The sequence below is a fragment of the Leptonotus elevatus genome, chromosome 14 (genome assembly GCF_054856555.1).
Source record: "Leptonotus elevatus isolate MCC_2025b chromosome 14, RoL_Lele_1.0, whole genome shotgun sequence".
Classification (NCBI taxonomy): Eukaryota; Metazoa; Chordata; class Actinopteri; order Syngnathiformes; family Syngnathidae; genus Leptonotus; species Leptonotus elevatus.
Window position 1 is genome coordinate 17,624,603 of NC_141252.1, and position 26,696 is coordinate 17,651,298.

A 26,696-nucleotide genomic window follows, 5' to 3' on the forward strand; every position below is an offset into this window, starting at 1 on the left:
CAATTCATAACAGTAATAATAATTGTAAAAGGGTCCTGAAAATATTACAGTATGAGACACACTTTTCAGCTCACTTACAGAAGATTCAAGATTCCTTTATTGTGTAAACACATTGAAAATTGTTGCGGCATTACAGTGTGTTCCCACAACCAACAGACCAGTGTGTAGAATTTTTCGTGTTTTCAATGTTTATTTATTTATTAAAAAAATTACATTGATTTCAATAATATGCAAAAAAAAAGTTCATCACATCAATTTATTGTGCTTTAAAAAAATGTTTTAATTGTTGGTCTAGTAATGGCTAATTACATTACATAAGTCAAGCCTCGCCTTACAGGAGTTTCACCGCCGTCTTTCTGTGACGGATACCTGAAGAAAAAAAAAATAACTTCACAAATGTAGCAATTGGTGGCATCTTCAGTGTGGTCTTTGTGTGCCTTTAAAATGCATGCGCGTGCTTTGAACTTGGGTCATTACATTCTAGTAGTTCACCACTAGATGGCACTAAATTCCACACACTGTCCAGTGTGTCTCCGCATTACAATACTTAATTCTCCCCACGCAGATTTTGATATTTACGATGGATAATGGAACAGTCGAATAATTTTTTGACCAAGGGAAACCCCCCCCCCCCCCAAAAAAACTATATAGCTCCACATATGGTAAGCTTAAAAAAAAGAGAAAAAAGTTTAGTTATAAAAAAAAAAAAGGAAAGACAAAAAAAGCTTTTCCGGGCTGATTTTTACTGTATATTGACTGCTACTTTGATTGTTTTTTAAATCCCATTTTATCAAATGACTACAGCCTACTTTTTTTTTATCTAGTGTGTGCTTGTAAGTATTTGCTTTTTTTTGTTGCCTGTAGGCTACACTGCACTTTGAGATTTATGTTATAAATGTAGTGTGAATAACGTCTGTTGATGAAAAAGATGATGCTGAATATATTGCAATTCTTTTCAGCGTTTTTTATTCACTCGTTATAAGCAACAGAAAATTGGGCCGCCAAATTATCGATAAATATAATGATGATATGGTAATGACGTTTTTCTATACGACCCTGGCGTAATCGGTTGGAAGCGCGCAAGAGGGGATCAAAAACAGCACCGCGCTCCAATCGCACCTGCACCCCCCCCCCCCCCCGCCCCCTCCTTCGTCCCCTCATCCGAGCCCTACTTGAAAGTGGCTTCAGACAAGAGACCATGCTCTTTCTCGCCTGGTGGTGCCACGAGCATCATCACGACCACCACCTTCATCATCATCAGCACCATCATCATCGTCAGCATGCCTCGAGGATTCTTGGTAAAGAGAACCCGACGATGTCCGGCGTCGTATCGAGCGCGAAAAAGCAACAAGCTTACCACGTGTGACGATGACAAGAACCACCGCGCGGAGGCTGAGGTGAGCGAGCCCGAGCCCGAGCCCGCCAAGGAGAACCACGTGTGGGGCGTCCCGAGCCCCGACGTCGCGCCTCCGCCGGCGCCCCGCGAGGACTCCTCGGGGGTGACTGAGGTGTGGAACCTGCACGTGGAGTCTGCTCTGGAGGCAGAGGCGGACCGACGCGCGCAGCTGCCGGACACCGAAGTGGACGTTGTGACTCCCGTGGGGGACTTCTCGCGCTTCTTCCCACCTCCTCCATTAATAGAAACTCGGAGCTCCAGACTTATGGAGCCGCACGGCGAGGGAGAAAAGGCGGCATTATTTACTGAGATGTGCTCATCCCCAGCAGCAGAAACCCAGATGCCGTTTTTGGTGAGTTCCACGCCGACGTCGATGCGAGTAGCAGCCGCCAACACGCACTTTTCTCCTTATGGTCCCACTCGGAAATACGACGCCGACGTGGCGCACCTGTTCCCGCCGCTAATTAACCCCCAACATCAGGTACCTGTGAGAAAACGCTCATTCCCGGAGTCGAACAAACCCAACAGAACCAAAGCCAAAGTGAACCGCAAGCTCACCTTCGAGGACGAAGTCACCACCTCTCCGGTTTTAGGTCTGCGCATCAAGAAGGAGAGCCCGGAAGCAGCCCGGAAGTCGTCGGGAAGTCAGCCGCTGGGGGAGTTCATCTGCCAGCTTTGTAAGGAGGAGTACGTTGACCCTCTGTCCCTCGCCCAGCACAAGTGCTCCCGTATCGTGCGCGTGGAGTACCGCTGCCCGGAGTGCGACAAAGTATTCAGCTGTCCCGCCAACCTCGCCTCGCACCGCCGCTGGCACAAGCCGCGTCCGGCGGTCGCCAACCCGGGCAGAGGCCAACCTCCCGCGACGAAAAATCTGGACGCGGACGGGAAGGAGAACGCTTTACTGTGCGCCAATCAGCACCAGGCGGCGCGGGATAATTCCGCTGCCCCCGACTCCGCCTCGCCCCTTTACCCGCACGACAGCGCCCCGCCGGGCCTGCTTATGTTCAACAGCAACTCGTACGAGCCCCTTGCGTTTGTCCACGAAGACGACGACGAAGCGGAGGTGTACGACTGTCGCTACTGCGGCAAGAAGTTCCGCCGGCAAGCTTACCTGAAGAAGCACATGGCGGCGCACGAGATGGCAACCGGGCCGTCGCCGCCGACTTCGAGCCGCCAGGTCGTGTTCGCGTGTCACCTGTGCGGCGCTCGCTTCCCATCGGCCGACATCCGCGACAAGCACCGCGTGTGGCACGCCGTTAGGGACGAGCTCCTGGGGGGAGGAGGCGGCCACGGTTTCGGGGCGGAGGGATACGGGGTGAACAGGGGGTGCGAGCAGCAGCTGTTCGCGTGCAAACACTGTCCCGCCACCTTCCTCAGCTCTCCGGGCCTCACGAGGCACATGAACAAGTCTCATCCCGGAGACAACATGCACGTCATCATGCACATGGCCGTCAGACACTGAGACGTCCGATTTTCTTCTTCCACTCACCCGTAAACCAGACGCAATATTAGGTACACCAAGCGGCCACGGGGGAAGATGACGAAACTCGGTTGGGCCCGTGACTGACAGGGGTTCGAAAATTACAATTAAGTACTGTATTTTCGGAAGATGTAACCCGAATTGGCACCTAACAACGCGCTATAGTCTATCACTAACCTATAACGCAGCATTAAGTCATAGTAGGCTAAATACTGTATTTGTATGATTAAAAAAAACAAAACGATATATAAAATAGGTAAATGAAAAATCCACTAAACACGACATTATACTGCTAACTGGTTGTATTATTTTGTCCCATAAATATAACAATAATATTAGAGACAGTTCGCAGTTTGATACAGTGCAGTCCTCCAACACTGCAAACCCCACAAGCACAACAAAAATAAAATTGCCAACTCAAACACGTTGATAATGTAAATTGAATACTGTATAAACAGCTGAATATGGCCATGCTTTGGCATCCCATTAAATGATTTAGGTGTACGTAATGTTTTGTCCTACAACTGTTTCTATTTAAAAAATTGCCAGCCTATTAAAATAATGGCCTAAAGTCATATTTCGACAACATATATATTTTTTAGTCATAAACATATCCTTAGGATGCTGACATATTTAATTAAACAGATCATTCAACTTCTGAAATGAAATTATTGATTAAAAAAAAAAAATAGAAACTGGTTGTTTTACGTGTTTTCTGGAGGGGGAAACTGGAAAAAAGACTTCGGCCATTACTTAAGAGACGAAACACTGTATAGTTAAAAACACACGTGCATACGTACGAATTGAGTAGTGAACTATCCGCGGTGCTGAAACTAACAGAGGAATTTTATTATGACAATATGAATTTGAAAATGTTGAAATTCAGAGGAATACAAAGCAAATGTGTTCACTTCATGAATTACTTTTTTTTTTTTTTTTAAACAATTGGGGTTTTTGGTAAAGTTTGCGTACAATTTTTTTTGTTTTGGCACAATTTCTGGTCTTTCCCTTTGGTTGTGTATGAGCTGTATCAAACAGGGCAGGTGATGAAACGGATAACTGTTTTCAGGTTTTACTTGTGCGACTCACACATGACTGTCCAAGATGTTTTAGACTTTTTCAACAGTACAAACCTTAGGCTGAAAAAAATTAATCACACACTTGCCATAATATGCCTTTTATATTAAATGTGCCAATTGACTGAAGCATACCATATTTTCATATAGAAAAGGAAAATTAACATTAAGTCCTATAGTAAAGTCCTTAAAGGGGTATACATTATTGACAAAATAATTTTTGATGCCCAATATGTATGTGATTTAATCCAGTGCGTATATTTTAATATGTTTAATGTGACATGTGTCAATAAATATTCCTGCAGAATGAGGATCCTGTGTTCTTTTAAAGCAATTTCACACACATCAGTGAATATTATCAAGTTTATTATCAACACATCCATGCTGTTTTGTGTGTGTTTACTGTAGATGTTACACAAGCATACACATTGACAGTCAGATTTTGTGAAGCATTTGTCAAGAGCCGTTTACATGATCAAGACATGCACGTATGATACTGGGCTGGCATCATGCAGCAGCCCATGTATAATGCCTGTTACATACAGTACATGGGGCAGTGTCCCAAATGGGAAAACAAGCAGCAAACGTCCCAAGAGTGACCATTTGCTCAAGGTCAGCCTCACAGGAGCACGTCAAAGGAGGCATTCTGCTATAATGTTCTGTAACAGCATGAGGGCAATGCTGCGGGTAGACATGTCAGGGGTCTGATATGTCAAAATAAGTTTTGAATGACCCAAAATGTGCACTAATGGATCATCTTTTGTACAAAACTGCTAATTTTTGTAACAGACTCACTCACTCATGTCAACATCCACAAGAGAGACTGATCATCAGCATAGTTGATTTAGAAAAAAACAAAACAAAATCAGAGCGGGGTCGGGTTTGGACCTAAGGTCAGACACGTAATGAAACAGATTGGCTATGTTGAAAGATAAATGTCATGTGACCTGAAAGCAGTGTGATTTAAGTTACCTGGTAAACTTGGGCCAATGGTTAAGAGAAATTTGGGGATTAAGAAAATATTTCAGAGGCCAGATTAGGAAAGTAAACCAGAACTGAAGAGTGTGAAAAGTTTGCGCAACAACAATGAAATTCATTTAATGAGGAAGCTTGAACAACAAGAAATTGACCTTTTTCACATTTTTAAATGTAACAAGTTGTATATACATTTTCTTCTGAAATTGGAATCTACGATATAGAAAAAAACACCCGAATTGTAACAGCCATTGCGGTGAAACAGTTCTTTAATGGTATGAAAACAAAAAGTAAATGCCAGCAAAGTTCCCCATCATGTAATGCGAGTGGAAGAACATTTAATGGAGAAGACCTTTCGGGCGTTTTCCAGGAAAGAAATGTTTTGAGGCTGTTTAAGTACCCCTCATATTTTCAATTAATTTTAAGGCACGTCTACTTTTGTGTTTAACGAGATTAGCCAGTGATCCACAACAATGGAGCTCTTTATTCTAGACTATACGGTAATGAAGATATTGAATAACTGTAGTGTAGCGTTTTAAATTCAGTGTCATTTTCAATTCTATTCCAGACTGAAGTGCTTTCTAAAAGAGGAAGTCTTGAAGCATAAAATCTTGTGTGAATCCACATTTGGTTTTTGCCGCTTTTGTCACTCACGTTTTCCACACTATAGATATGAATATATCTAATATATACAATTATACTCAGAGGTGCAAAGAAAGATAAAGCAGTGGTTCTGTTGCGTTGAATGACTGAATGGAGGAAAAATAAAAGTAACAAACATCAGTGCTTGTCCACATTTTACAGCAAAAATCCCGACAACTCATTTGTTCAATTTGAGCTGTAAATATACAGAATGCATTTGTTTTTTGGCTCGAGAGTTCTTTATTGTTGGCAAACCATTTTTAGTTTCTATTTACATTTGACGAAGGGCCAACTTCGAAACCTCTGTCTTTAACATCTTTGATTGCACGGAGAACAAAAATAGATTTATAATATTATTAGCTTCATGCAACTTTCCACTGAAATAATACAATTATACAAGATTTCTCATGATATCGTTCAAGATGAAGATGTCATGAAGAATAAGTCTCCTAACATATGCGTGGAACAGGAGTTTGTGCACCTCTATCACTATAATCGCTTATGTGGATACACACACGCACGCACACACACAGTTTTAAAGTAAAGTAACAGTAGAGTATTCCACAAAATACAGTAGCACAGACAGTCTATAACAAGTATTTTTTGGAGCATATGACTGTGACATCCAAATTCAGACACAACAAGCTATTGTATTCGTTTGTAATTTCTTTGATTTGAAGTCCAGTTGGAAACGGGATGTGATATGCAGACGTCACGTCAAGTCTTATTGGCCGATCCAGAGGAACGTCGAAGCTTCATGGACATGCGTGTCTTGCTAGTTCGAGGAGACATGGGGGAGGCCGAGTCGCTCCCGGCCTCCCCAAGTGCCGGACTTTCGGACCGAAGAATCTCGAGGCAGGAGCCTGTGGGTGGGGGTGGGGGGGGGGGATGAGGAGGAATATGGTGACGGGTGACGAGGGAGATGAAGATTGAAGAGGGTGAAGATGATGAGGGAAATTGCAAAAAAGTTACACTCCATGTCACAAACACACACACGCACACACGTCAAGAGACGGCTAAGAATATTTTTTTAGGGCTCATTCTAATTCCATAAAAGACAAAAGTTATTTCTAAATGGACAGACACACAACAAAGCACTACAGGTGAAGAGCAACATACTGACATATAAAGGTGAAAAGGTTAGACCACACTTGATTGTGTGTGTGTGTGTGTGTGTGTGTTTGAGATGCTCTGAAAGTTTCATGTCTGACTGTTGCTACTTTGTTTTGAAACCATTCAAAGTGAAAAAAATAAAAAATAATTATATATATATATATATATATATATATATATATATATATGTAAGACATATTAGTAGAGTGAGAATTGAGTGACAATTGTAAAAATTATTTAGTGAGTTATGAGTAACCTGACATGATTTTTTTTGAGAAATGATATATGCGATATGTTCAGCATTTTTTTTTGTTTTGTTTTACTTTAACTTTCCTGTGTATTCAAAACAACCATGCAACTTTTCCTTGCGCTAGCTTAATGCCATAGATGGACTAACAAATAGCATCGTGAGTCATCGTGTTATAACCTTTTAAGCATCAGATATTTAAACACAAACAGAAAAGCAAAATTACAATAAAATAAAATAAATCAAATAAATATATTTTAAAAAATTAAATGAAAAATTATCATTAAATTACAATATTGAAATACTCACAGGCAGATATTCTCTATCTTCTGCCAAAGAAGACTAATATTACGTAAGTTATTTAGTCATTTATAGTAGTTGTGGAAGTCATCTTTGTTTGTGTCTATGACTGTATTTTACTGCCCCCTGGTGGTTAAGGCACACCAGAAATAGTCACAATGGTTTAATTATGATGCACAAACTATGCTTCATATTCCACTTTATTGCTATTATTGTGCTTTTCTGAAGTACAATATTACCGAGTGCTATTTTCCTGATAAAAAACTTTCCTTTTTTTTTAGGCTGCTGCAAATGAGTAATGCCACCAGCAGTTATTTTTTTTAATGACTTAAACTCGAACCTCACGGCACCACTTTTCTGAGTATTTTTTGAGTGTGGCTACATTTGCATCATCATAAGATTGGGCAGTGTTCTGTTTGGCTGTCTTCGAGTTATTGAGTAACGTCTCCCGTAATTCCCAAAACATTACATTGCAATTGTATACTGACTACTTACTCCACAAGGCACACTCAATTATCGCCATACTTACTTTATTTTTTAACTTGAGAAGTATTTTTATTCCAAATAGTGTTAGTATAATTTAGTTTAGAGATAGCGTGTTCCGACTTGCCTACAAATTCATGGCTACAAGCTCAGACCTCACTGTATTGTCACATCCTCGTTGGAAGCAACAATAAATACAGTTCGATGCTTGGAATACTTCATCTAATAATACGGGTAATCTCGAGTTATTTCACGATACAATACAGTATTTGTATTTCTGTCATACCATTCACAGCTGGCGTGAAGGACCTTCTGCTTCAAACCTTTGCCTTTCACCCTGAGCCGAAAACTATCAAGCGGTTTGGGGACCATTAGACACAAAACACTATGCTCCTCTGAAGGGGAGGATGGATGGTGCCATGCAGGAGAAAGACAAATATCACAAGACAAAGATGGAGGGAAGGAGAACAAACAAAAGGAAAAAATAAAACGTAGAGAAAGAAGGGAGCACAAGGAAGTATAATAAATCAAAAATAGCAAGGATGGCAAAGGAGAGGGAGAGAAAAAGCAAATTAGAAGAATGGAGAAAGAGAGAATAAGGGAGGAAGTAGGGAAGGAAGGATATTGTTGAACAGAATGGAAAAGGAGAAAAATGTAGAGATGGAAAAACGGAAAACATAAGAAATGAGAATAAGTAAAACACGGCAAAAAAAATATTAAAAACAGAAATGGACAGAACAGAAAATGGATAAACAAACAGTACATGGAAACCATTTTGAATCGATTTATTCAGAAACTTACTGCCCATAATTGCTAGCTTCACAAACATTTTAACGCTGTCTTCTATTTAGACTACTGTATTTTAGCTACATTCAATGGCGGAGGCATGGGGTGGGTACGGGGGTGGCCACACCCCCCACTCTCCCCCCCGGATCCTGGATTCAACAATATTGTCAATGCCTACTAAATAATTGATATCTTAGCTCCTGAAGCAGATAGAAACATAAATCCCAAAACACTTCAGATCTTACACATGTGGCGTTTACACAAACCTAAGTTTATTATTATAAACCTTCAATATAAAAAAATAAAAATCAACAAACAACTGTGTCGCATCTGTGATTTTGGACACAGTTGTCATTTTGCCTGAATGTCAGCCTATGTTAGTGCTATGTTAGTTCATAAAAAGGCATCATTTACTTGTTCTTGTTATTTATTTATTTGTACGTTTAATGTTCAGTGTTTTGAACAAATAAATGTGTGTAAAATCAAATTTTTTTTTTGAATACTTAGTCATGAATTTTGCTGTGCGGTTTCCTTTTCTACTAATTGTGTACAGGTCAGTAACTGACATTTGCCTTATTGCCGCTAAGTGGCAGAAAGCTCTATTGAAACTGAGCAACTTATTGACAATTGTAACAGCTCCAATGCATTGAATTCATAACATATGCTCTAAAATTATTTTATGCAGCTCACTAGTCGGTGCTCGCAGCCCAAGGTCAGCATGTGAACTGTATGGCTGCTTGAGAACCACTTGTTTAGACATTTCAGGTATGAACTTATGGCCACCCCTATATAAGTCATGGTTACACCCTGGCCACCCCAATGAAAAATTTCTGGCCACGGCCCTGGCTACATTAGACGTTACATATGCTAAGAGAGAGAGTGTGTGTGTGTGTGTGTGTGTGTGTGTGTGTGTGTGTGTGTGTGTGTGTGTGTGTGGGTGTGTGTGTGTGTGTGTGTGTGTGTGTGTGTGTGTGTGTGTGTGTGTGTGTGTGGTGCTAGAAAAGTAGGAGAGGAGCAGACATGAGGTTAAGGACAAAGTATGACAAGTTGAGTGAGATCAAGTCAAGTTACAGTGTTAGTAGACAGGTTGAAGGATCAAACTTTCTCACGCTTAAAGAGAGAAGAAGATGTCATGTCCACCTTAGAATGCCGTTTGATTTAGCAAAAATAAGTTATTCGTAGACCAGAAGCAACAATCCCAAACAAGGCCGATGAAGGCCGAGGTCATCTAACGCTTTTGTACTATCCTGGAATTTACGACACGTTGAAGAAGATAAACTCGTGTTTTGCGCCAAACTGCACTCAAAGGAAGATTTGAAAATGACAATTCCTTCTGGAAAACTCAACACAGGCTTCCTGAAACACATGCAGACCTGTAAGTGTAGGAAAGGCAGAAAAATGTAATGGGGAAAAAAAGAAAAGAAAAGCACAAGTGAGGCTGGACTGTGAAAGGGAAGAGCCAATCAGACTGTTGTTCATTTGACCGGGCTTACCTTTTAGCTATAGGCAAGTGACACAATACGATCTAAAGAATGGGGGAGGGGGAGAAACAGAAGAAAACATAGACAAAGAGCAACCAAACAAAAAGACAGAACAAATGAAGATAAAGATAATCAGAAATCAACCAAAGGGGGAGGGGAAAAAAACAGAAGGAGAAGAATGTTTGATCACTGCGTTGTTATAGAAGGCCGTTAGGGACTTCTTTCAGAGCACAGGATGTCTGTCAAATCAAATCATGAATTTAAAAGATGAATCTGTCCTGAATTGATGTTGACGTTTGACAAACGTGTCACCCTGTGCGCTGAAACAATCAAGTGTTTGGGGCTGAACAACACACGCACACATACGATTGCTCGTTAGGGCGTACGCACGCGAGGCCATTCGTTCACTTTCAACACGCGGACACAATTGACACCCGCCGCCTTTAAACAGTCTTTAAACAGCCTTCCGCACGTTTAGGTGAGATTTAACTTGTATTTATCTGTATTGTGACGATGGCTGTTATCATTAATATTGGGCCAGAGGAGCAATCATGACGTACATTGCGCATCAACCAGACCAAGCGGGTTCTGGATTATTATTATTTTTAACTCATTCAAACCCAAAAACTTATAATTTTTTTTAACACTGTGTCCTTCACTCCCAAAAATGTATTTATAAGGTCTTTATGTTTTTTTTATGCTAGAGTATACAGAACGATTTGATGCAGCTTCTGACCCAAAGAGGTCGCTTAAAGCAATGGTAGTTATTACAAAAAATGGCCAGCAGGTGGCAGCAGAGTATAAGAAATCAGCCAGGGCCATGTTGCAACAAGCTCTTTTCCCCAATATTTTAAACAGGTTTGTGAATAATGATGAACCTTAGCTATATACCAATGCTAATTGTTGCAAAATGGAAACAGATAAAAATATTATTTTTTTCTTGATGAAAGAAGAGACTCTAATCTTTATTTTGATTGGTTCCATGCTTTTATTGCAACACAATATTCTGTGGCCCAAAATCCAGTAAAACAGCCGGGAGCGAAGGGGGTTGCTTCAGTGAAAATTGCTAGGAGTGAATGAGTTAAAAAAAAAATCGGAATATCCTGGTGGCGAAGTAATTGTGTATGTCAAATTGTGTTTCCCAAATTGGTCTACCTGTCACTATACATGACAGGCATAGATAGTTGAACAAAGTTACATTATCTTTAGTAAATAAGTAATTTCAATTGAATGAAATTGGGTAACATTTTGCAGCGCACCAGGCGATCTCTTATGGTAACGTATTGATTTATATTATGCAAAGTAGACCGATTGCTACAGTGAATGCGTTTGTAGTAGTAAGTAGCATTTATTTGAATCATGCACGCCGCTAATCATTGTCAATATGTGCCCTTAGATTGACAGGTGACCAGTCCAAGGTATACCACGTCTGTGACCCAAAGTCTGTTGTGATAGACTCCAGCTTAGCCGCAATCCTAATGAGGACAAGTGCTCTAGAAAATGGATGGATAAATACGCATATTGCTGGGCCACGGCCAACCACGCCAATAGAGGGGAAGCATACCGCACGCCAGTGCACTCACACTGGCCAATAGGAATGGAGTTTAAGTTTGAAGTGACGTACGTCTAGTGTGAGCGCATCCTATATGCCACTCATCCTGCATGTCATTCAGCCTCAAAGTAAAGTTATTAATATCATTATTATAATAAGCCACAACAGCTGGTAAGATGAGCAAGTATGACAGGAGCAACAAAATTGCACACACATCTGAATGACAACGCAAACAAAAATACAGAATAGCTAAATGTACTGAAGTGCTCAAATAGGCTTATTTTGGAATCTTGTAGTAATGAAAATATAACACAATTGTAAATAACTGCACATGTAAATGAGTCACAGGACAGCACGCCATTTTAAATGCCATTTAACCAGGCTCATAATGGAAGACTGATCAGGATGTGCCGTAGTGGGTGGGACACACATCACATGGGCACAGATATAAAAACCTTGGCCTTTCATTTATATGCAAATGTTTAGTTTTGTCCTTATGAATTGAGTGAGCTTTGGACAACTCACTGTAGTTGTTCTGTTATTCTATGTGAAAGTTGTGGTTCACAACAAAAAGACAGTGTGAGTGGCACTGCGGTACCTGTGTCTGTAGGCAGATGAGTGCAAGGAGCAGGACTGTAGACGCGAGCAGCGTAATCCTCAAAGGTTGTTGGCTCCTGATGGTGCTGCGCAATGGTTTCCAAATATCGGGCGCGTTCCTCATAGCTGATGTCACATGTCAAGGTGAAATCAAAATACACATGCATATACTGAAGGAGTTCAAAAAAAGTTAGAGCTATCAGTGGGGGAAGTTTTATCAACGTTTAAATGGATGCGCCTGTGAATATTCGCATTCATTCAGGTCATTTCATTCTCAGGGAATGAGTACCAAGTACAGATATCACTAGTGCCTATGATACATACAATTTCAGATAACTGTGAACAATGACCTTTCATTCGTTCTGACACACATGATGATTCCCCAATGTGTCAAATGGCCGCATTGTAGCAGTCTAATGAATATACTTTTCTTTAAATTGAGACTTGTTCCTGAGGAGTGCTGTAGGATCAAAAGCTGTGGTTATTAAACTTGTTGGCGGTACTGAGCCTCACCAGTTTCCGATGCACATTCACCAAACCCTTCTTTATTGAAAAATTATTATTATTATTTAATTTAAGACATAGGTATCGGTATATAGGGTTTACTGATGAACAAAATGAACAGCGATAGTTGCCTTTTCATCAAGTCTGGCTCTCTTCACCTAAAATTCAGAAAGCGTTGTGTTCTTGTATACCCCATCCCCATGCAACTTAAAGGAGCATGTTACAAGTTTGAGTGTTAAAATAAAAAAATATTCCACCCGCACGTTTTAACATTTGTATAAAGGACAGGAGACACTATTGTGGCACAATGGTTGTTGCCCCTGTTTTCCTGTAGATTCAAATAATGATGAGGGTTTCGGGTACGAAACTTAAGGTTTTCACCTGAGTGTGATGTCAGGCGCGTGCACTCTCTCGCTCCGCGGTAGCGCTGGGAAGGCGGAAGTGTTAGGAGTGTGTGGAAGCGAGTGTGTAAAAAGACAAGTGTACAAAATAATAATGAACAAAGACTGCAGTGCGACCCTGTGTCTTGCAGTGGCTCCTTTTGTTCAATCATCGGGTCGAAATTTTGGCAACATGCAATGGGAGTTGTCCCCGGAGGTGACCATGCATGCGTCTCCCGACCACGGTCAGGATAAGCGATCAGGAAAGGATAAGCGATCAGGAAGGGATAACACCTGTCTAATGTGACGAAAAAGGGCAAAACTGAAGTTGCAAAAGCGTTACAGGAGGACGTGGATCAATATTGGAGCCGCGGTAAAATTGGAGTAGGTGGAAAGACCTAAGGGGCTGAAAGGGGAAGCGTAGCTTGCTTTCTTCTTGCTAAAAAGGTAAGACCTCGTCACGAAAATGCGATTTATGATGAGCAATGCACAATAAAACTACCACTAACTAACGGGCGTGTGCACATCGCTGATTTCCATTCCGCTTTTTGCCAGAGGGGTCGACAAATATGCAAAAACTCAGAAACTTAAAACATGCCCCTTTAAGTTTATCCAAAGTTAATATATTAGGTTTAATTAATTGTGAGTTCATTAAACAATATATTAACTTTGGATGAACTTAATTCATTTGTGTGTTACCACTTAAAGCAATTCAAGTAAGTTATTCAACAATTCTCTTTTTACAGGGTAATAATTGTGTTGCCTTTAAGGTTTTTCTATATGAGTAAGGTCATGGCTTAAAATAAGGTTATAAATATTTCTTTGTCATTAAAAAAAGATTTACTAATTGTTTGGATGGATAATTACTAATTGTATTTTTGTTTAATGGAAAAGTATTATCGCAAAATGGACTTCCGGCTTCCAATGACGTATTTCCGATACTCGCCGACATACTTCCAGTTTGCGAGCGAAACAACATGTCCGTCTTCACCGAGCAGTATGGAAATGCTATCCACTGCCATGACATCCATGTTGAATTATTAGGCAGGAATGCCATAAATTTCATTTGATTATATTTTACGCATATGAACGTGAATATTAATGCTTATTTTGGTCGCAATGTTGTTATAAATAATTTGATGCAATTTCACTTGCAATGGCGCTACATAGTATATAGCGATTGACTTGTTATTATGGACCCAATCTAAAATCCACAATAGAGTGAATCCACAATAAATGAACCACAAACCTCTGTACAAAAAAATATATCACGTTGTACCATCACAACAGCCACAAGTCGACTACTGAGCGTACCAAATTCCCTGCAGCACAAGTAGGCCTGGTGATGTAGTGTGATTACCTGCAGCTAGTCAAGCAGAGTGTATCATCACGAATCATTTGAGTTGGGTGCGCAGCTTGACCTCCGCCGAACCCCAGAGTCTGACTCACCAAAAGCTTGGGGTTTGATCGAAGCCAGGTTAAGAACAACTGATGTAATGTATTAAGTGACATTTGGTATTAAAATGATATTGTGCAGTTTTACTTATTTACTTTACCTTATTATATGAATCAACCTGAGGACTAGGATGGGTTGCAAGATGCTGTGAATGTCAAATAATTAATTTTAAAAATCTTTATAATTGTGGGAATGCTGGAAGTAATTTTCACACAATTTATCTTTCATAATCATTCTTGTAACACATATTTAATGTTCAAAGACACATTCTCTCTGACACTTCAATGATGACAGCAAGTCCTCTGCGGCGCAGTGGGTAGGCTACTACAGCGGAGCTATGACCAGTATACAGGAGGCGGGGGTTTGAATCCCATCTTGGACCAATTGCAGCGCAAGTTTTCTTTTTATTCATTTATCTTTCAACTAAAACCAAAACTTTGTAATTTTCACATAACTTATCTTTCAATTTACTTCATAAGCATTCAGCTTAGCATTCAGCTTTCCCATGCAATTTCTGTGGAAATTGCACTTAGTCTAGTTGAAAACGTGTTTTTTAATCATTGCGATGCATCATGAAACTAGACAAGTGTAAAAAAATAAAATAAATACTTGCTTGACACTAACTCAATTGAGGATCAAAATTGAAAAGAATTGTGCATGTCTTCAGCCACTGTAAATGGTTTCCTGTATGAATCCATATTAGATGGGGGAAAAGAATGGGCTGCTGTGGCCGTAGAATAAGGCAAGCCATTCTCAAAACAATTTATCACTTGTATTACAGCCTTCAGCCATGTAGTGCAAAGGCGGCGCAGGGACTCAGCAGAGGGCAGAGTAAATGGAAACCAGGACTTCAACTGTCCATCTATTAGCGATAACCTCATTGATAGAATGACATTTACGCTCTTGTCCTCAGTCCGAGTCATACATCCAACTATAATGACATCCAGGCGCAGCTGTTAGAGTCATGTCAAGCACACACTCACATCTCCCTATAGTATTACCATTTACTTTCCCAGCTCAAATAACAAATGATTTTCAATGAGGGTTCGTGTGTGTGTGTGTGTGTGTGTGTGTGTGTGTGTAGTACTACTAAACATGATGAGATCCATTGTGAACAGGAAAATGTGTATATGTAAGTGTATGTGACCCAATTTGAGTGTAGACGGGTGCAGGCCAGTGAATCTTCAAAATTAAATCTGCGTTTGTACCTCTGTGTGAGATAGCGAATAGCCAGCGAGCCATTTACAATAGTGCCCATGGGTTTTCTATTGGGTTAAATAGACAGTCTAAGGGCCTCAAAAGCAGAAAGATTCAGGTCTAATCGTAACTGATCCAGTTAGAGAAAATCATCAGAACAATAACATGGATCCTTTAAAAGTGGAGAGACAGGCAGAGCTGGGGAAAAGGAAGAAAGAGGAAGAGGTCGGGGATGAAGAGAAAAGCATGAAAAGGGAACTATAGTGGCAGGAACTCTAGGCAAAGACTCGACTGTTATTTATATTATGCCAAAACGTAAAGTTTTGTCTTTAGGTTATAAAAAGTAGAACAGTTGAGAAGAGGGGAAAAACGCCCCATAGAACTGAAAAATAAATAAATAATGCAAACGCTCCAATAGGAATGCAAGGCAATTGACAATGACTTGTAAACAAACACTCCAACCATTCATCTTCCCGTCTATCCTAAACCACATGTGATAATGAAACCGTTTACAGTACAAAGTTATTCAGGAGTGAGATGCTGAGATGGGAACAGATGTGCTCATTTGGGGCCCAGAAAGGAGGAAGACATAGAAGTGAAAATCTATAGGCAAGGAGAAAAAATCGATGGGAAGTGGTGAAACACCACAAGTGATATAACAGTGTGAATGCTGTGTATGTGTATAGATGGTTGAGAAGAGCAGCAATCACACCGTTTCAAAATGTCTCAAGTTGGCTCGATATGCGATTTTAACACCTGCTTTTTCCGGCTTCCTGCATCACACATCAATGTGTGAGCATGCAGGGGAGAAATGTGTAAATGCAAAGAAACAAATGTACAGTATGTATGGTGTACACGCACTGTCTCCAACATTGGGCCAACCTGCACATTTGGGCAGAATTCATGATGCAATCAAATACCATTTGACAATGCAGATTTGCCTAATGTGTCCAGTGAGTGCATGCATACACCTCTCAAATTTAAATGATTAAAAAATAATCTTTACGTATACAAAATGGATATTTAAAATATTATAATATAATAAAAAAATAAATAAAATTAAGCCATTCTCATCACTGTTGAACTCTGTAGGCATGTGTGCTGAATGCACTAAAACTAAATATTTTACCGTGAGAATATATCAATATTATTATTATTATATAACAAGCTGTCATGGGGCTTTTCCATTGTGCAACAACTAGGCACTTTAAAGCGGGCATGTCCATGAAAAGCCTGGTCCACAAGCTGTCTGTCACATCAGACTACTATTTATCTTGGTGTCAGTTTTTATATTAAAAAACATGGCATTTGAACAGGGGTGTGTAGACTTTTTATATCCACTATGTGTCTGATACGGTGAGCTGCAGTACGGGGGCGCCTCGAGGGACTGTTCTAGCGCCTCTACTGTTCACCATTAACACAGCCACACGACGAACTGTCACCTGCAAAAGTTCTCGGACGATGATTTTCGCCTGACTAATGGTAATTTAACCAACCTCCTTCCGGTGAACATCCAGGGAATAGACATTGAGATAGTGGACTCTTACAATGTTCACCTTAATAGGAACCTGGACTGGACTGACAACACTCAGGCTCTGTACAAAAAGGGACTGAGTAGACTACACCTGCTACGTAGACTGAGGTCCTTCGGGGTGCGGAAGGACTTATTAAGGGGGTTCGGGGGGTGTCGGCCGCCCTCCGGTGCCCCCATCTCCCCCTTCTGCCCCCGGTGTTCCGTCCTTCCACACGGCGGGGGGTGGGGTGGGCGCGGCTGCCCTCTCCGCTCCGCTGTCCGGCCCCTCTTCGGCGCCGGTGCCTGGGTGCGGGTGGTCCCCGGGGGCTGGGGGTCGGGGGGCTGCCGGTTGGTCGGGGTGGGGTCGGGGGGGGGCGGGCGGTGGTGGGGGTTGCGGGGTGGGGGGGTGCTGGGGGTGGGGGGTGTCTGGGGGATTGGGGGCATGGGGGCGGCTGGGGCTGGGTTGGGGTGGGTGGCGGGGGTGGATGGGGGGCGGGGGGTTGTGGGGGGGGGCGGGGGTTGGGGGCCGGTGGGGTGCCTGGTGGGCCTGCAGTGCCCCGTCCTGCTGCGTTGGGCCGGGGGCGCGGGCCGTGTTGGGGCGGGGGGCGCTCCTGCTCCTGGGTTTGCTCTCCGGCCGGTGGCCCTGGTGGGGCCCGGGGGTCGTCCTTTGGCGCTGCCGCGGCCTGGGGGGCCCTGAGGTGTTGCGCTTGCTCTGTTCCGGCGGGGGTCGACGGCTCCCCTCTTTGGTGGAGATTTTCATGCATGCCAGATCCACCACACCAGCATCTACCGAAACTCAGACACAATCTGTTTCCTCCTCAGGTTATTGAATCGGTGGAGGCTGGTGTCTCGGATCTCACGCGGCTTCGTCTGTCCTTCCTTCCTTTTCTCGGTCTCTCCGTTGGTCTCTTGAGGCCTCCCTGATTTTATGTTTTTTGGATTTGTTGGGGTCTGGATGTTTCTTGGGCTGGGGAGGAGTTCTGGTGGGGGGTGTCTGGTCGGTGCTGGATTTCACCTTCCTTGGTTTTCCTCGGTCCCCTCGGGTCTCCTGGTGTTCGATTTAGGTGAACGGTATGAGATTTTTTTTTTTCTAATAGGTTTTCTGGTGAGCTAACAAACACACGCACGCACGCACGCACGCACACACACATACTCACCCACACACACAAAAAAAAAAAAATGTATGTATGTGTGTATGTATATATGTATATATGTATGTATATATGTGTATATATATATATATATATATATTTAAAAAAAAAAAAAAAAAAAAAAAAAAAAGAGCAATGATGATGACATTTCCGAATGAACAATACTGAGCTCTTTAAAAAGAAGAAAAAAAAAGAAGAAAGAAAAAAAAAAAAAAAAAGGACCTTCTATGACTCTGTGGTGGCCTCAGTCTTATTTTACGGTGTGGTCTGCTGGAGCAGCAGCATCTCAACTGCCGAGAGGAAGAGACTGAACAAATTGGTGAAGAAGGCGGGCTCTGTTCTGGGCTCCAGTCTCGAGACGGTAGAGGTGGTAGGCAACAGGAGAATGGTGACAAAGCTGTCATCTAGCCGGGGTCATCTATCTTATCTTATACACCGCACAGTACTTTTGTTCCTTCTAAAATGTACACAGAACAAAGACATACAGCCAAAGCCACAACCACTATGAGGAAAAAAAATCCCTTTATGTTTCTCACTCTTTTTCTGTTGTCCTTTATTAAATCTGTCTCCTACAGTCATCTTCCCAGCATGAGATTCTATCTGTGGCCTTAAATTGTTGTCAGTGAGGAGACAGCAGAGCTGGACGCATTCTTAAGAAAAAGCTTAACTGTCGCCTTCATATTGTGCATCGTAAGAGTCCTACACACCAGTTGCACCAGGAGCTGTGATGTGATGGTGCAATGAGTCTAATATATATATAAAGGATTATTCTAATTTCTCCAAATGTTTTTGAGATCCTAAAAATTCAGGTATTATTGAACAAAACAGCTTTCATTGCTATAATGGAAACGCCATTTTCGGGAAACCTCTTGAATGAAAGACAAAAATTCATTGTTTACATTTCAAATTCATAAGAACTCGGGAAAATCTCTCTACCTAATGAATATGAACAAGGCCCAACAACATCTTCAACTGGCATTACGTCATTAGAATGAATGGATTAGTCAAAGAGAAACATACCAAAAAAAAAGCTGTGTAATGTCAACATTATGGCTTCAATCCTGGTCAAAGGTTTTACTGGAATTGTTAAGTAGTTTTGCCTAAACCATAATGAAAAGGAAGCATTAATAATTGCTGCCATTATAAGATCAAAATAATAGGCTATGATATGATCACTTATAACACATCTACTGTCCAACCCTCGCTTCTCCCGCCTAAATGACATAATAATCATAACTATAAAATAGAGCATAATTGAATTTGAGAAGGCCCCCTTTTAGTCATTAGCAGAAAAATATCTCATTTCCCAGGAGAAGACAGAAAAGAAGTGAAATGATGGGAGAGGCACGTGAGGGAGAGGGAGAAAGTGGAGCAAAGAAAAGTAGCGGGTAGAGGAGAGTGAGACGGATAAAATGTCTCTTTTGTGTCCAGTCAGAAACTCATTTTCTTTGGTGAGTGAAAAGAGTGACAATTCTGTGCCTATCCATTTTACCCCTTTTCTTTTCCTCTCTCTCCTGCAGCGCGGCTCATTGTGGCGGTGTTCGACTCCTGTGATCACTTGCGACAGAGTGAGAGTGGAGGCGAGTGGGCCAAAGAGAGGGCTTGTTAGCACATTAGGAGCTGGGCCCACCACTGCAGGGTGTGTGTGCTGGAATACGAGTGTGGCAACACGTGCAACGCACTGTGTCAATGGAGTTACTGCTCATAACATCTTGCTCACTCATTATATCCGTGTGATGTCATTTTCAGGCAATTTGTTAAACATTTCTTGACAATAATATGTTACATGTGACCTCACTAGTCTAAACATGACATTCTGATTAATATGACGAATTTATTATTATTATTAATATAATATTTGTGGAATATGAGTTATGTAGCAAAATGCAGCCGTTTTTATCTGTCTCAGGGGGCAGCCATTTTGCCACTTGCTGTCGACTGAAGATGACATCAAAGATGCTCAGGTCTCAGGCAACAACAATACCTGAGACCTGAGCATCTTTGATGTCATCTTCAGTCGACAGCAAGTGGCAAAATGGCCGCCTTATATTGATAAAAACTGCTGGATTTTGCTGCTTAACTCATATACTACTCACACAGTATTAACCAGAATACCGTATTTAGACTAGTGGGAAATGCGCGTGACAGCAGCCAATCAGAACCATCCTTTTCTTCCTCTACTTCGGTTTGAAAGTTGAATGAAACAAAGAAATAAGAAACTAGTAAACAACGACCAAACGTCCAGCTTAACGCGCATCTGATGGCCATCCATGACTTGACGCTATCGTCCGAAGATGAAGCAATTTCGACAAGAGAGGCTCCTTCCCATCACTTGTGTGGTGGTATCTCCAAAGCGACGTGGAGTAAATGAAGCCGACCATTGTGCAAGGTATGTCTTCAAAAAGACAGGCAAGACTACAATCATGTTGAATCATTTGAAAAAGTACCATCCAAGTGATGAAAGCATGAAAATCTGTGTGCAGTTTGCACAACGTGTCCACATAAACATTAGCAGCTAACGAGCCGCGCAGCCAGTGGACCAAAGCAACAATCAAAAGTGTCATACATTTACATTTTAAGACATTCCTAAGGGGGTAACATTTTTAGTAGTTCACTGTGTTATCTGTTGTTTTACATTTGTTGCACTGTTGAGTAAAAATTATTAAAAAAAAAAAATCTCTATTTATTATCATTTTCATTTTATTTCAAACATTAACTTGATGAAAATTAAATTCTGAAGTACTTTTTAGGTCAATTATGTCAGTATAGATACTTTAAAATAGGACATTTAAAAACAGAAATAAGTCATCATTATGGATGGATTTCTTTTTCTTCCATAGCCTGAAGATGAGATGCTTCACTTCTTTGATAATAATCTTCAAGAAGGATTTTAAGTACATTTCCTGGCTCAGGAATTTTCCTAAATTCATTGTTTTTAAATCATGCTAAACATTAATATTTCAAATCTTAAGTGGTAAACATTAGTAGGTTAACTTAAGCTGTAAGATAAATTTAACAGATTTAAAAAGCATGATCAAGTTGGCCTAAATTTGACCTGGCAGAGACATCTCCCAATGGTTATGAGCAGATTGGTGAGGTGACACGGGACAACGCCACGTCCCCAAATGGCATGTTTTTAAACACATCACTATCTACCATCTATTCTTACCTGTCACAGACCCAGACCGGCGCAAGGGTAATGTTATGTTAGCAAGGTACATTGATATCACTTGTATAGAAGCCTGATGTAAAATTAACGGAAAGTTTGTGTGACAATGATGGACATGACATGGGATATGGCGTTATATTTCAGGCTTTTTTTGTCAGATTTTTCTTTCCCTCTCCGTCTACCACGTGTGGTTATCTTTAGTATTGTCTTAACAGCTTTATATGGGCATCACTAGAATGTGCAGTTGTCCCTAATCAAATGTTCAGTCAGCGTTAAGAGTGAACGGAATGCCAATATACAAAGTAAAAGCACCTTACTATCTCTGACATGTATGGACATTGTGCAAATAGCCTACAAACTGCTTTATTGACAGCACCCAGGATTCTGCTCAGAGCAGATCAATAGTCTTTGACTCCTCTCGACTATCCAAGCGCACCACAGCAAATAATGCTGAAAATGACTCGTCACATCGACTGCTCTGGCGCAACTCTTGACAAAAAAACAAAGTCAAAAGAATGACTTAACTTTTATGCCTTTTTTTCATGACTTTTTTCGCTTTGCGAAGGTCCACACCCCGAGGATCAAGCATTTAAGTTAATTTGTTAAAATGTATATTTACTTGTACATTTATGTTTCCAGAATTATTATTTACACATTCATACATTTGGGTATTTTTTTGTACAAGTAACTAAGTTGATGTGTCGAATCTGCTGCTCTCCGTCATTCACTTGCATTTACCTAAAGGATGCTAGCTTCTGATTGGTTAGTGTTAGTCAGCTGACAGGGGATTAGGAAGTGTTGTCGCTCTACCTGCTGTGTATGTCGAGTAAAGTTTGAATTAAGAATGAATCTGTCTCCATCCTGCCTTTTCATTTTATAAACAGTGTTCAATTAACCACCAACAAATCCTCACGCTAAACATTTGTTGTAATTTTCTGAAATTTTCTTTGAAAAGTTTTTATAAAGTTGCAAATTTGCCACTTTCTAAACACGCAAATTTCCCACTTTATAAAGTCGCAAATTTGCAAGTTTTTCTCTCTGAATATTACCCCTTCATGAAATTTTTTTATACGTGGCCCTAACACGCCGTCATAGTTTCCCCCCGTTGTTTTTGTCCTTTTTTCTGGTCAAGTGGTGTTTGTTGTCCCTCGCGTTGACCCATTGTGACTTTTTTCAGCGTTTTGGGCTGTGACATTCTGTAAGAGCCATTTCTGTTAACTTGTTTATTTTTTTAACCTCCCACCACTTGGGGGAGCAGTGGTGTCCATTTGCCCTGGCCAGAGACTACTTAATCAGTGGGATGATGAGTCTCAGGTGTAACCAGTGGGAGAAGAAAAACAGTTTTAGACCGTGGTCGGTGGCGTGGTGGGGGTGATCGTGTTGTGTGTGGTCATTACGGACTCACGTTCTCTGTCCAAGTGGAAACAAAATTGAAACGAATTTTAAGTAAAATAAATCAGCATTGTGAAGTCGAAACTGGAGTCTGCGTCATTGAACCACGCGTCAAAACAAAAACGAATAAAATGCAGTGAAACTACGTTACATTTATAAAACTAAAATTATTTTTAAAGGGAAAACATCTGTTTTCATCCAGATTAAAATGCAACATCATCACCTTTGCCCCTCAACGAGAGGTTAAACGTCTCCAGAGAAACACACGCCTGTATCTCACTCGGCATCTTACACACCGCCACCACCATATCTGTCCTCTCCACCCGAGGCATTGGAACAGACAACAGAGAGAAGCACATCAGAGGGATAATACAATTGGAAAAGCTTTACAGCGTGTAATGATAAACCTACGTGTACATGCGTGTGTGTCCATGCCCAAAGGAACACGCTAATGGGTTTATATCTTTCTGTGATAGCAATGATATGGAGGGCTTTGTGATTTCATTACCGGAGAGTGTGTGTGTGCATCCACGTACAATGGAGATGGGTTGGCCTAATGCACGACTCACATTGAGGGGCGATGCGAACACACAAAGATCGACTACAATATTTATCCCAATTAGGCTGTTCTTTAACTCAACGCTGAAGTTGAGGCCATGGAGAAAAAAGTGCTACATTCATTATCTTTTGATGTGTGCAAACGTTTCATATCATCGTCGTCACCACCAAGGAGCCCAGCAGAGTTAAATTGCAAACAAACACACAGTATTTGGTGTTGGTGACCGTCACACAGATCATGACAATACTTCTCTAATTAAGGACATAGATCTTATTCTTATCTGCAGGCTCTAACAGTTAGACAACATTTGCCACATGCACACAAACAGCAACACCCTCAAATTATGAATTTGACCTACAGTCCCAAGATGTCAAACTGAACCTCAGCAAATCTTGTAGAGCTCTCATGTGCGCCTCTTTTTTTTCTTTGGCTTTTGGCAAGACTTAAAGCTGCACCTTGAAACAATTTGCCCCCAAAAATCTTTAAAAATAGCCTTTTTATTTCACCATTTATGACATTTATGACTCCCTGCAAGTCTCTGGCCAATAGTTTTTAGAATGGATTCGGGTTCGAATTTCCCGCCCTCTGTCTGCAGATGTGAAGTCATGTGCTCATTGTGTTCGTGAAGAAGTCCAAATGCAGTTTCATTTTTCGGCCACAGGTGGCAGTAGCAATTCGAAATTCAATTTTCAAGGCCTTACTACTGAGTATGAAGCAAATATGTTTCCTTTTTCTCAATGACTGATTAAATAATTGTTTTAATCTAAAATTTAGCTTTCATTGGTGTTCTAAGTTTCAAAAAAATTGTAAGTGATTTTTGTGTGTAAAAATACAGATATCTGAAAGGAACATCAAGCTTTCTAATGAAACTGTTGTGGTGTACCCATTTATGTTGTGCAGTGTAGACCGGATGGAACAAACTCACATTTAAAGCAACACACCATTTTTAAAAAGCTAATCAGATATTGTGTTAAATGGTTCATTTCAATTCTTCCCTGGAAAAATCATCATCGTTTATGTTGACGATTATCATTTTATCGGCAAACTTTTAACGTTAGGCACCTTTAGATCCTGAATCATATTCATATTTCCATATTTTCAATTGGAGACATTGTTTCAAACTAAGTCTGAATAAATTGGAGGTTTACCAGCCTTCTTGGACTGATTATGTTCAACTTCTTAAGACCCCCCCCCCCTCCCCACCCTTACAACTCAAACCATAAACACCTTGACAGATTCATAAACACAGTCACAATTTATTTTGCACGTTGGCGCTCATCTAAACGCAGGGCAGATTATCCTTGTTTATCGCTCAGAGGGAGGTCTGCTCTTGCAAAGGCTTGATCAAGCCACTGATGGCTTGGACTCATGGGTGTGCACTCGCATCTCACTGGTACAAGATGTGCATGGGCACAGTCATGACAGGACTCAGAGGTTTTGGGAATTAGGTGAAAAATACATGATGGAACATGAGGGATGGAGACATTAACCTTATTTTTACTGTGGCCACTGATCTAGCGGTACACTGTCTTTCAGGTCTCTATTTATAACAGGACCAGAATTATATAAAGTATTGATTGTTTAATTGTGTGGACACGACACATATTTGTCCAAGAGACCACCTTTATATACTGTATTTCCTGATTGGTTTTTATCTATTATCCTGATTATAAAATTACACCTCAATCTAATTAATAGATAAGTGTTGAAAAATTCACGCACACTTAAGAGTAATGGAAGAGATAGCTTTGACCCGCTTTGTTTGTTCTTTTCATTTTCTCTGTCTCACCAATAGGAAACGAGTAACCCCTTACCACACCCCCTAACCATCAGCTCTGCATTCACACACACAGAACTATGCTCATTTCCTTGAAATTCATTTGGACTGCCTAATTGTTGAATATCTAATTGCAATATGAATTTGCGTTCCATGACTGAGTGTGAGGTACTGATTACATACATTCTTGTCTTGTCTGTGATTGCTGTACAATAGTGCTGTCACTATTGAATATTTTTAGAATTGATTAATCAATCGATTATTCAAACGATTAATCGACTAATCAGAATCATTTTAATTTTGCATTAAAGTGTATTACAAAAGCTGATTACTGTTTATTAACCAGTAATTGGTATTCGTAGTCATAAAGGGATTTGTAAAAAAAAAAAAGGGGGGGGGATTTGATGTTGACGGTCTTCTTTCATGAAGGACTACAGAAATCAGTGAACAATTACAGTTGAAATGCTGAAATCAGAGGATGTGGACCATTTTAAATAAAAAAAGAGGCTCCAAACGATTACTTGATTATTAAAATAGTTGACAGTTAATTTGATAATTGATTACTTGTCGATTAATCAATTAATTTTGTCAGCTCTAACTGTACAAAAACACAGCTATCAAAGCAGAACAGAGAAAGACATTTAAAAAATATTGATTTATGACTTATGTAAATTATATTTGATTTCAGTTGCTCTTTTTGTTGACATTTTATTTAAATAGGACATTTAGAAAGTAACTTAACTTTCAACCAGAGCTAAATTTTTCATTACTGTTAGTGAGTCTTTTCCCAGGAATGACTTTGTCTAAAATGGCATAATCAATAGGGCCAACCCACATCAAGACAAGTTAATTTGTATAGCCTTTAATCCCAAAAGAGTCTCAAGGGGCTTCAGAAGCCGACAACTGACACCAACTGTTGTTAAGGGAATGTCTTTGAATATGTGAAAAGTCGTTATTCTAGCTATCATTGTCGTGGACTGAGATTTTTCTTTCATTAATGTCAGTAAAATATATATTTAAATATACCTCTGTATAGATGTGCGCACGTCATCTACGTCACATTTAAATCATCCAGAGTGTTGATCTTATCCTTTGTGACTTGAAAATGAAAAACAGTGAAGCCAACTAAGATTAAATTTTTTGGGCTGCGATGCTGCATGACTCCATCAAACAAAATAGGATCTAGGCAAGAACCAAGACCACCAGCAATGTTGTTTTCTCTTATATCAGTTATGGTGAGGAAAGTTTCGGACCTTGGCGGGTTTGAGGATGGCATGACCCCATTTTAGCATCAGCAATAACAAAGTGTCTTCAATTTGTGAGGTTGTGCCCTCACCTTTCTACTATTGTGAGGGACACACTCTTCTTGTCACATGCTGCAGATTGTAGTCTCACTGGGACAATGGGCTCAATTGAGGGAGCTGGCAAAGAGAAGCCAGGCGGTCCGCTAGCGTTTGGCTGCTCTTGCCG

At 40.7% G+C, this 26,696-nt stretch overlaps 2 protein-coding genes across 8 annotated transcripts in view; one reads left to right on the plus strand and one right to left on the minus strand.

The window, feature by feature from the left end:
- The first annotated feature begins 1,196 nt into the window (after positions 1–1,196).
- insm2 (insulinoma-associated 2) lies at positions 1,197–4,262 on the plus strand. The gene has a single exon (XM_086094941.1). It carries the CDS (start codon positions 1,281–1,283, stop codon positions 2,856–2,858), a length of 1,578 nt encoding a protein of 525 aa, XP_085951067.1. The 5' UTR covers positions 1,197–1,280; the 3' UTR covers positions 2,859–4,262.
- Positions 4,263–4,301: 39 nt separating this feature from the next.
- ralgapa1 (Ral GTPase activating protein catalytic subunit alpha 1) overlaps positions 4,302–26,696 on the minus strand; it is an 83,467-nt gene continuing 61,072 nt past the window's right edge. For 4 of the 7 annotated variants that reach the window (XM_086093933.1, XM_086093936.1, XM_086093932.1 and 1 more), the window contains 3 exons: positions 12,130–12,254; positions 7,999–8,107; positions 4,302–6,432 (listed from right to left, as the gene is read on the minus strand). In XM_086093933.1, the coding sequence (XP_085950059.1) occupies positions 6,345–6,432; positions 7,999–8,107; positions 12,130–12,254 (322 nt within the window). In that variant the 3' untranslated portion in view covers positions 4,302–6,344. Of the gene's footprint in view, positions 6,433–7,998; positions 8,108–9,991; positions 10,024–12,129; positions 12,255–26,696 lie in introns of all 7 variants that reach the window. The other 3 variants (XM_086093934.1, XM_086093939.1, XM_086093937.1) reach the window with 2 other exon arrangements.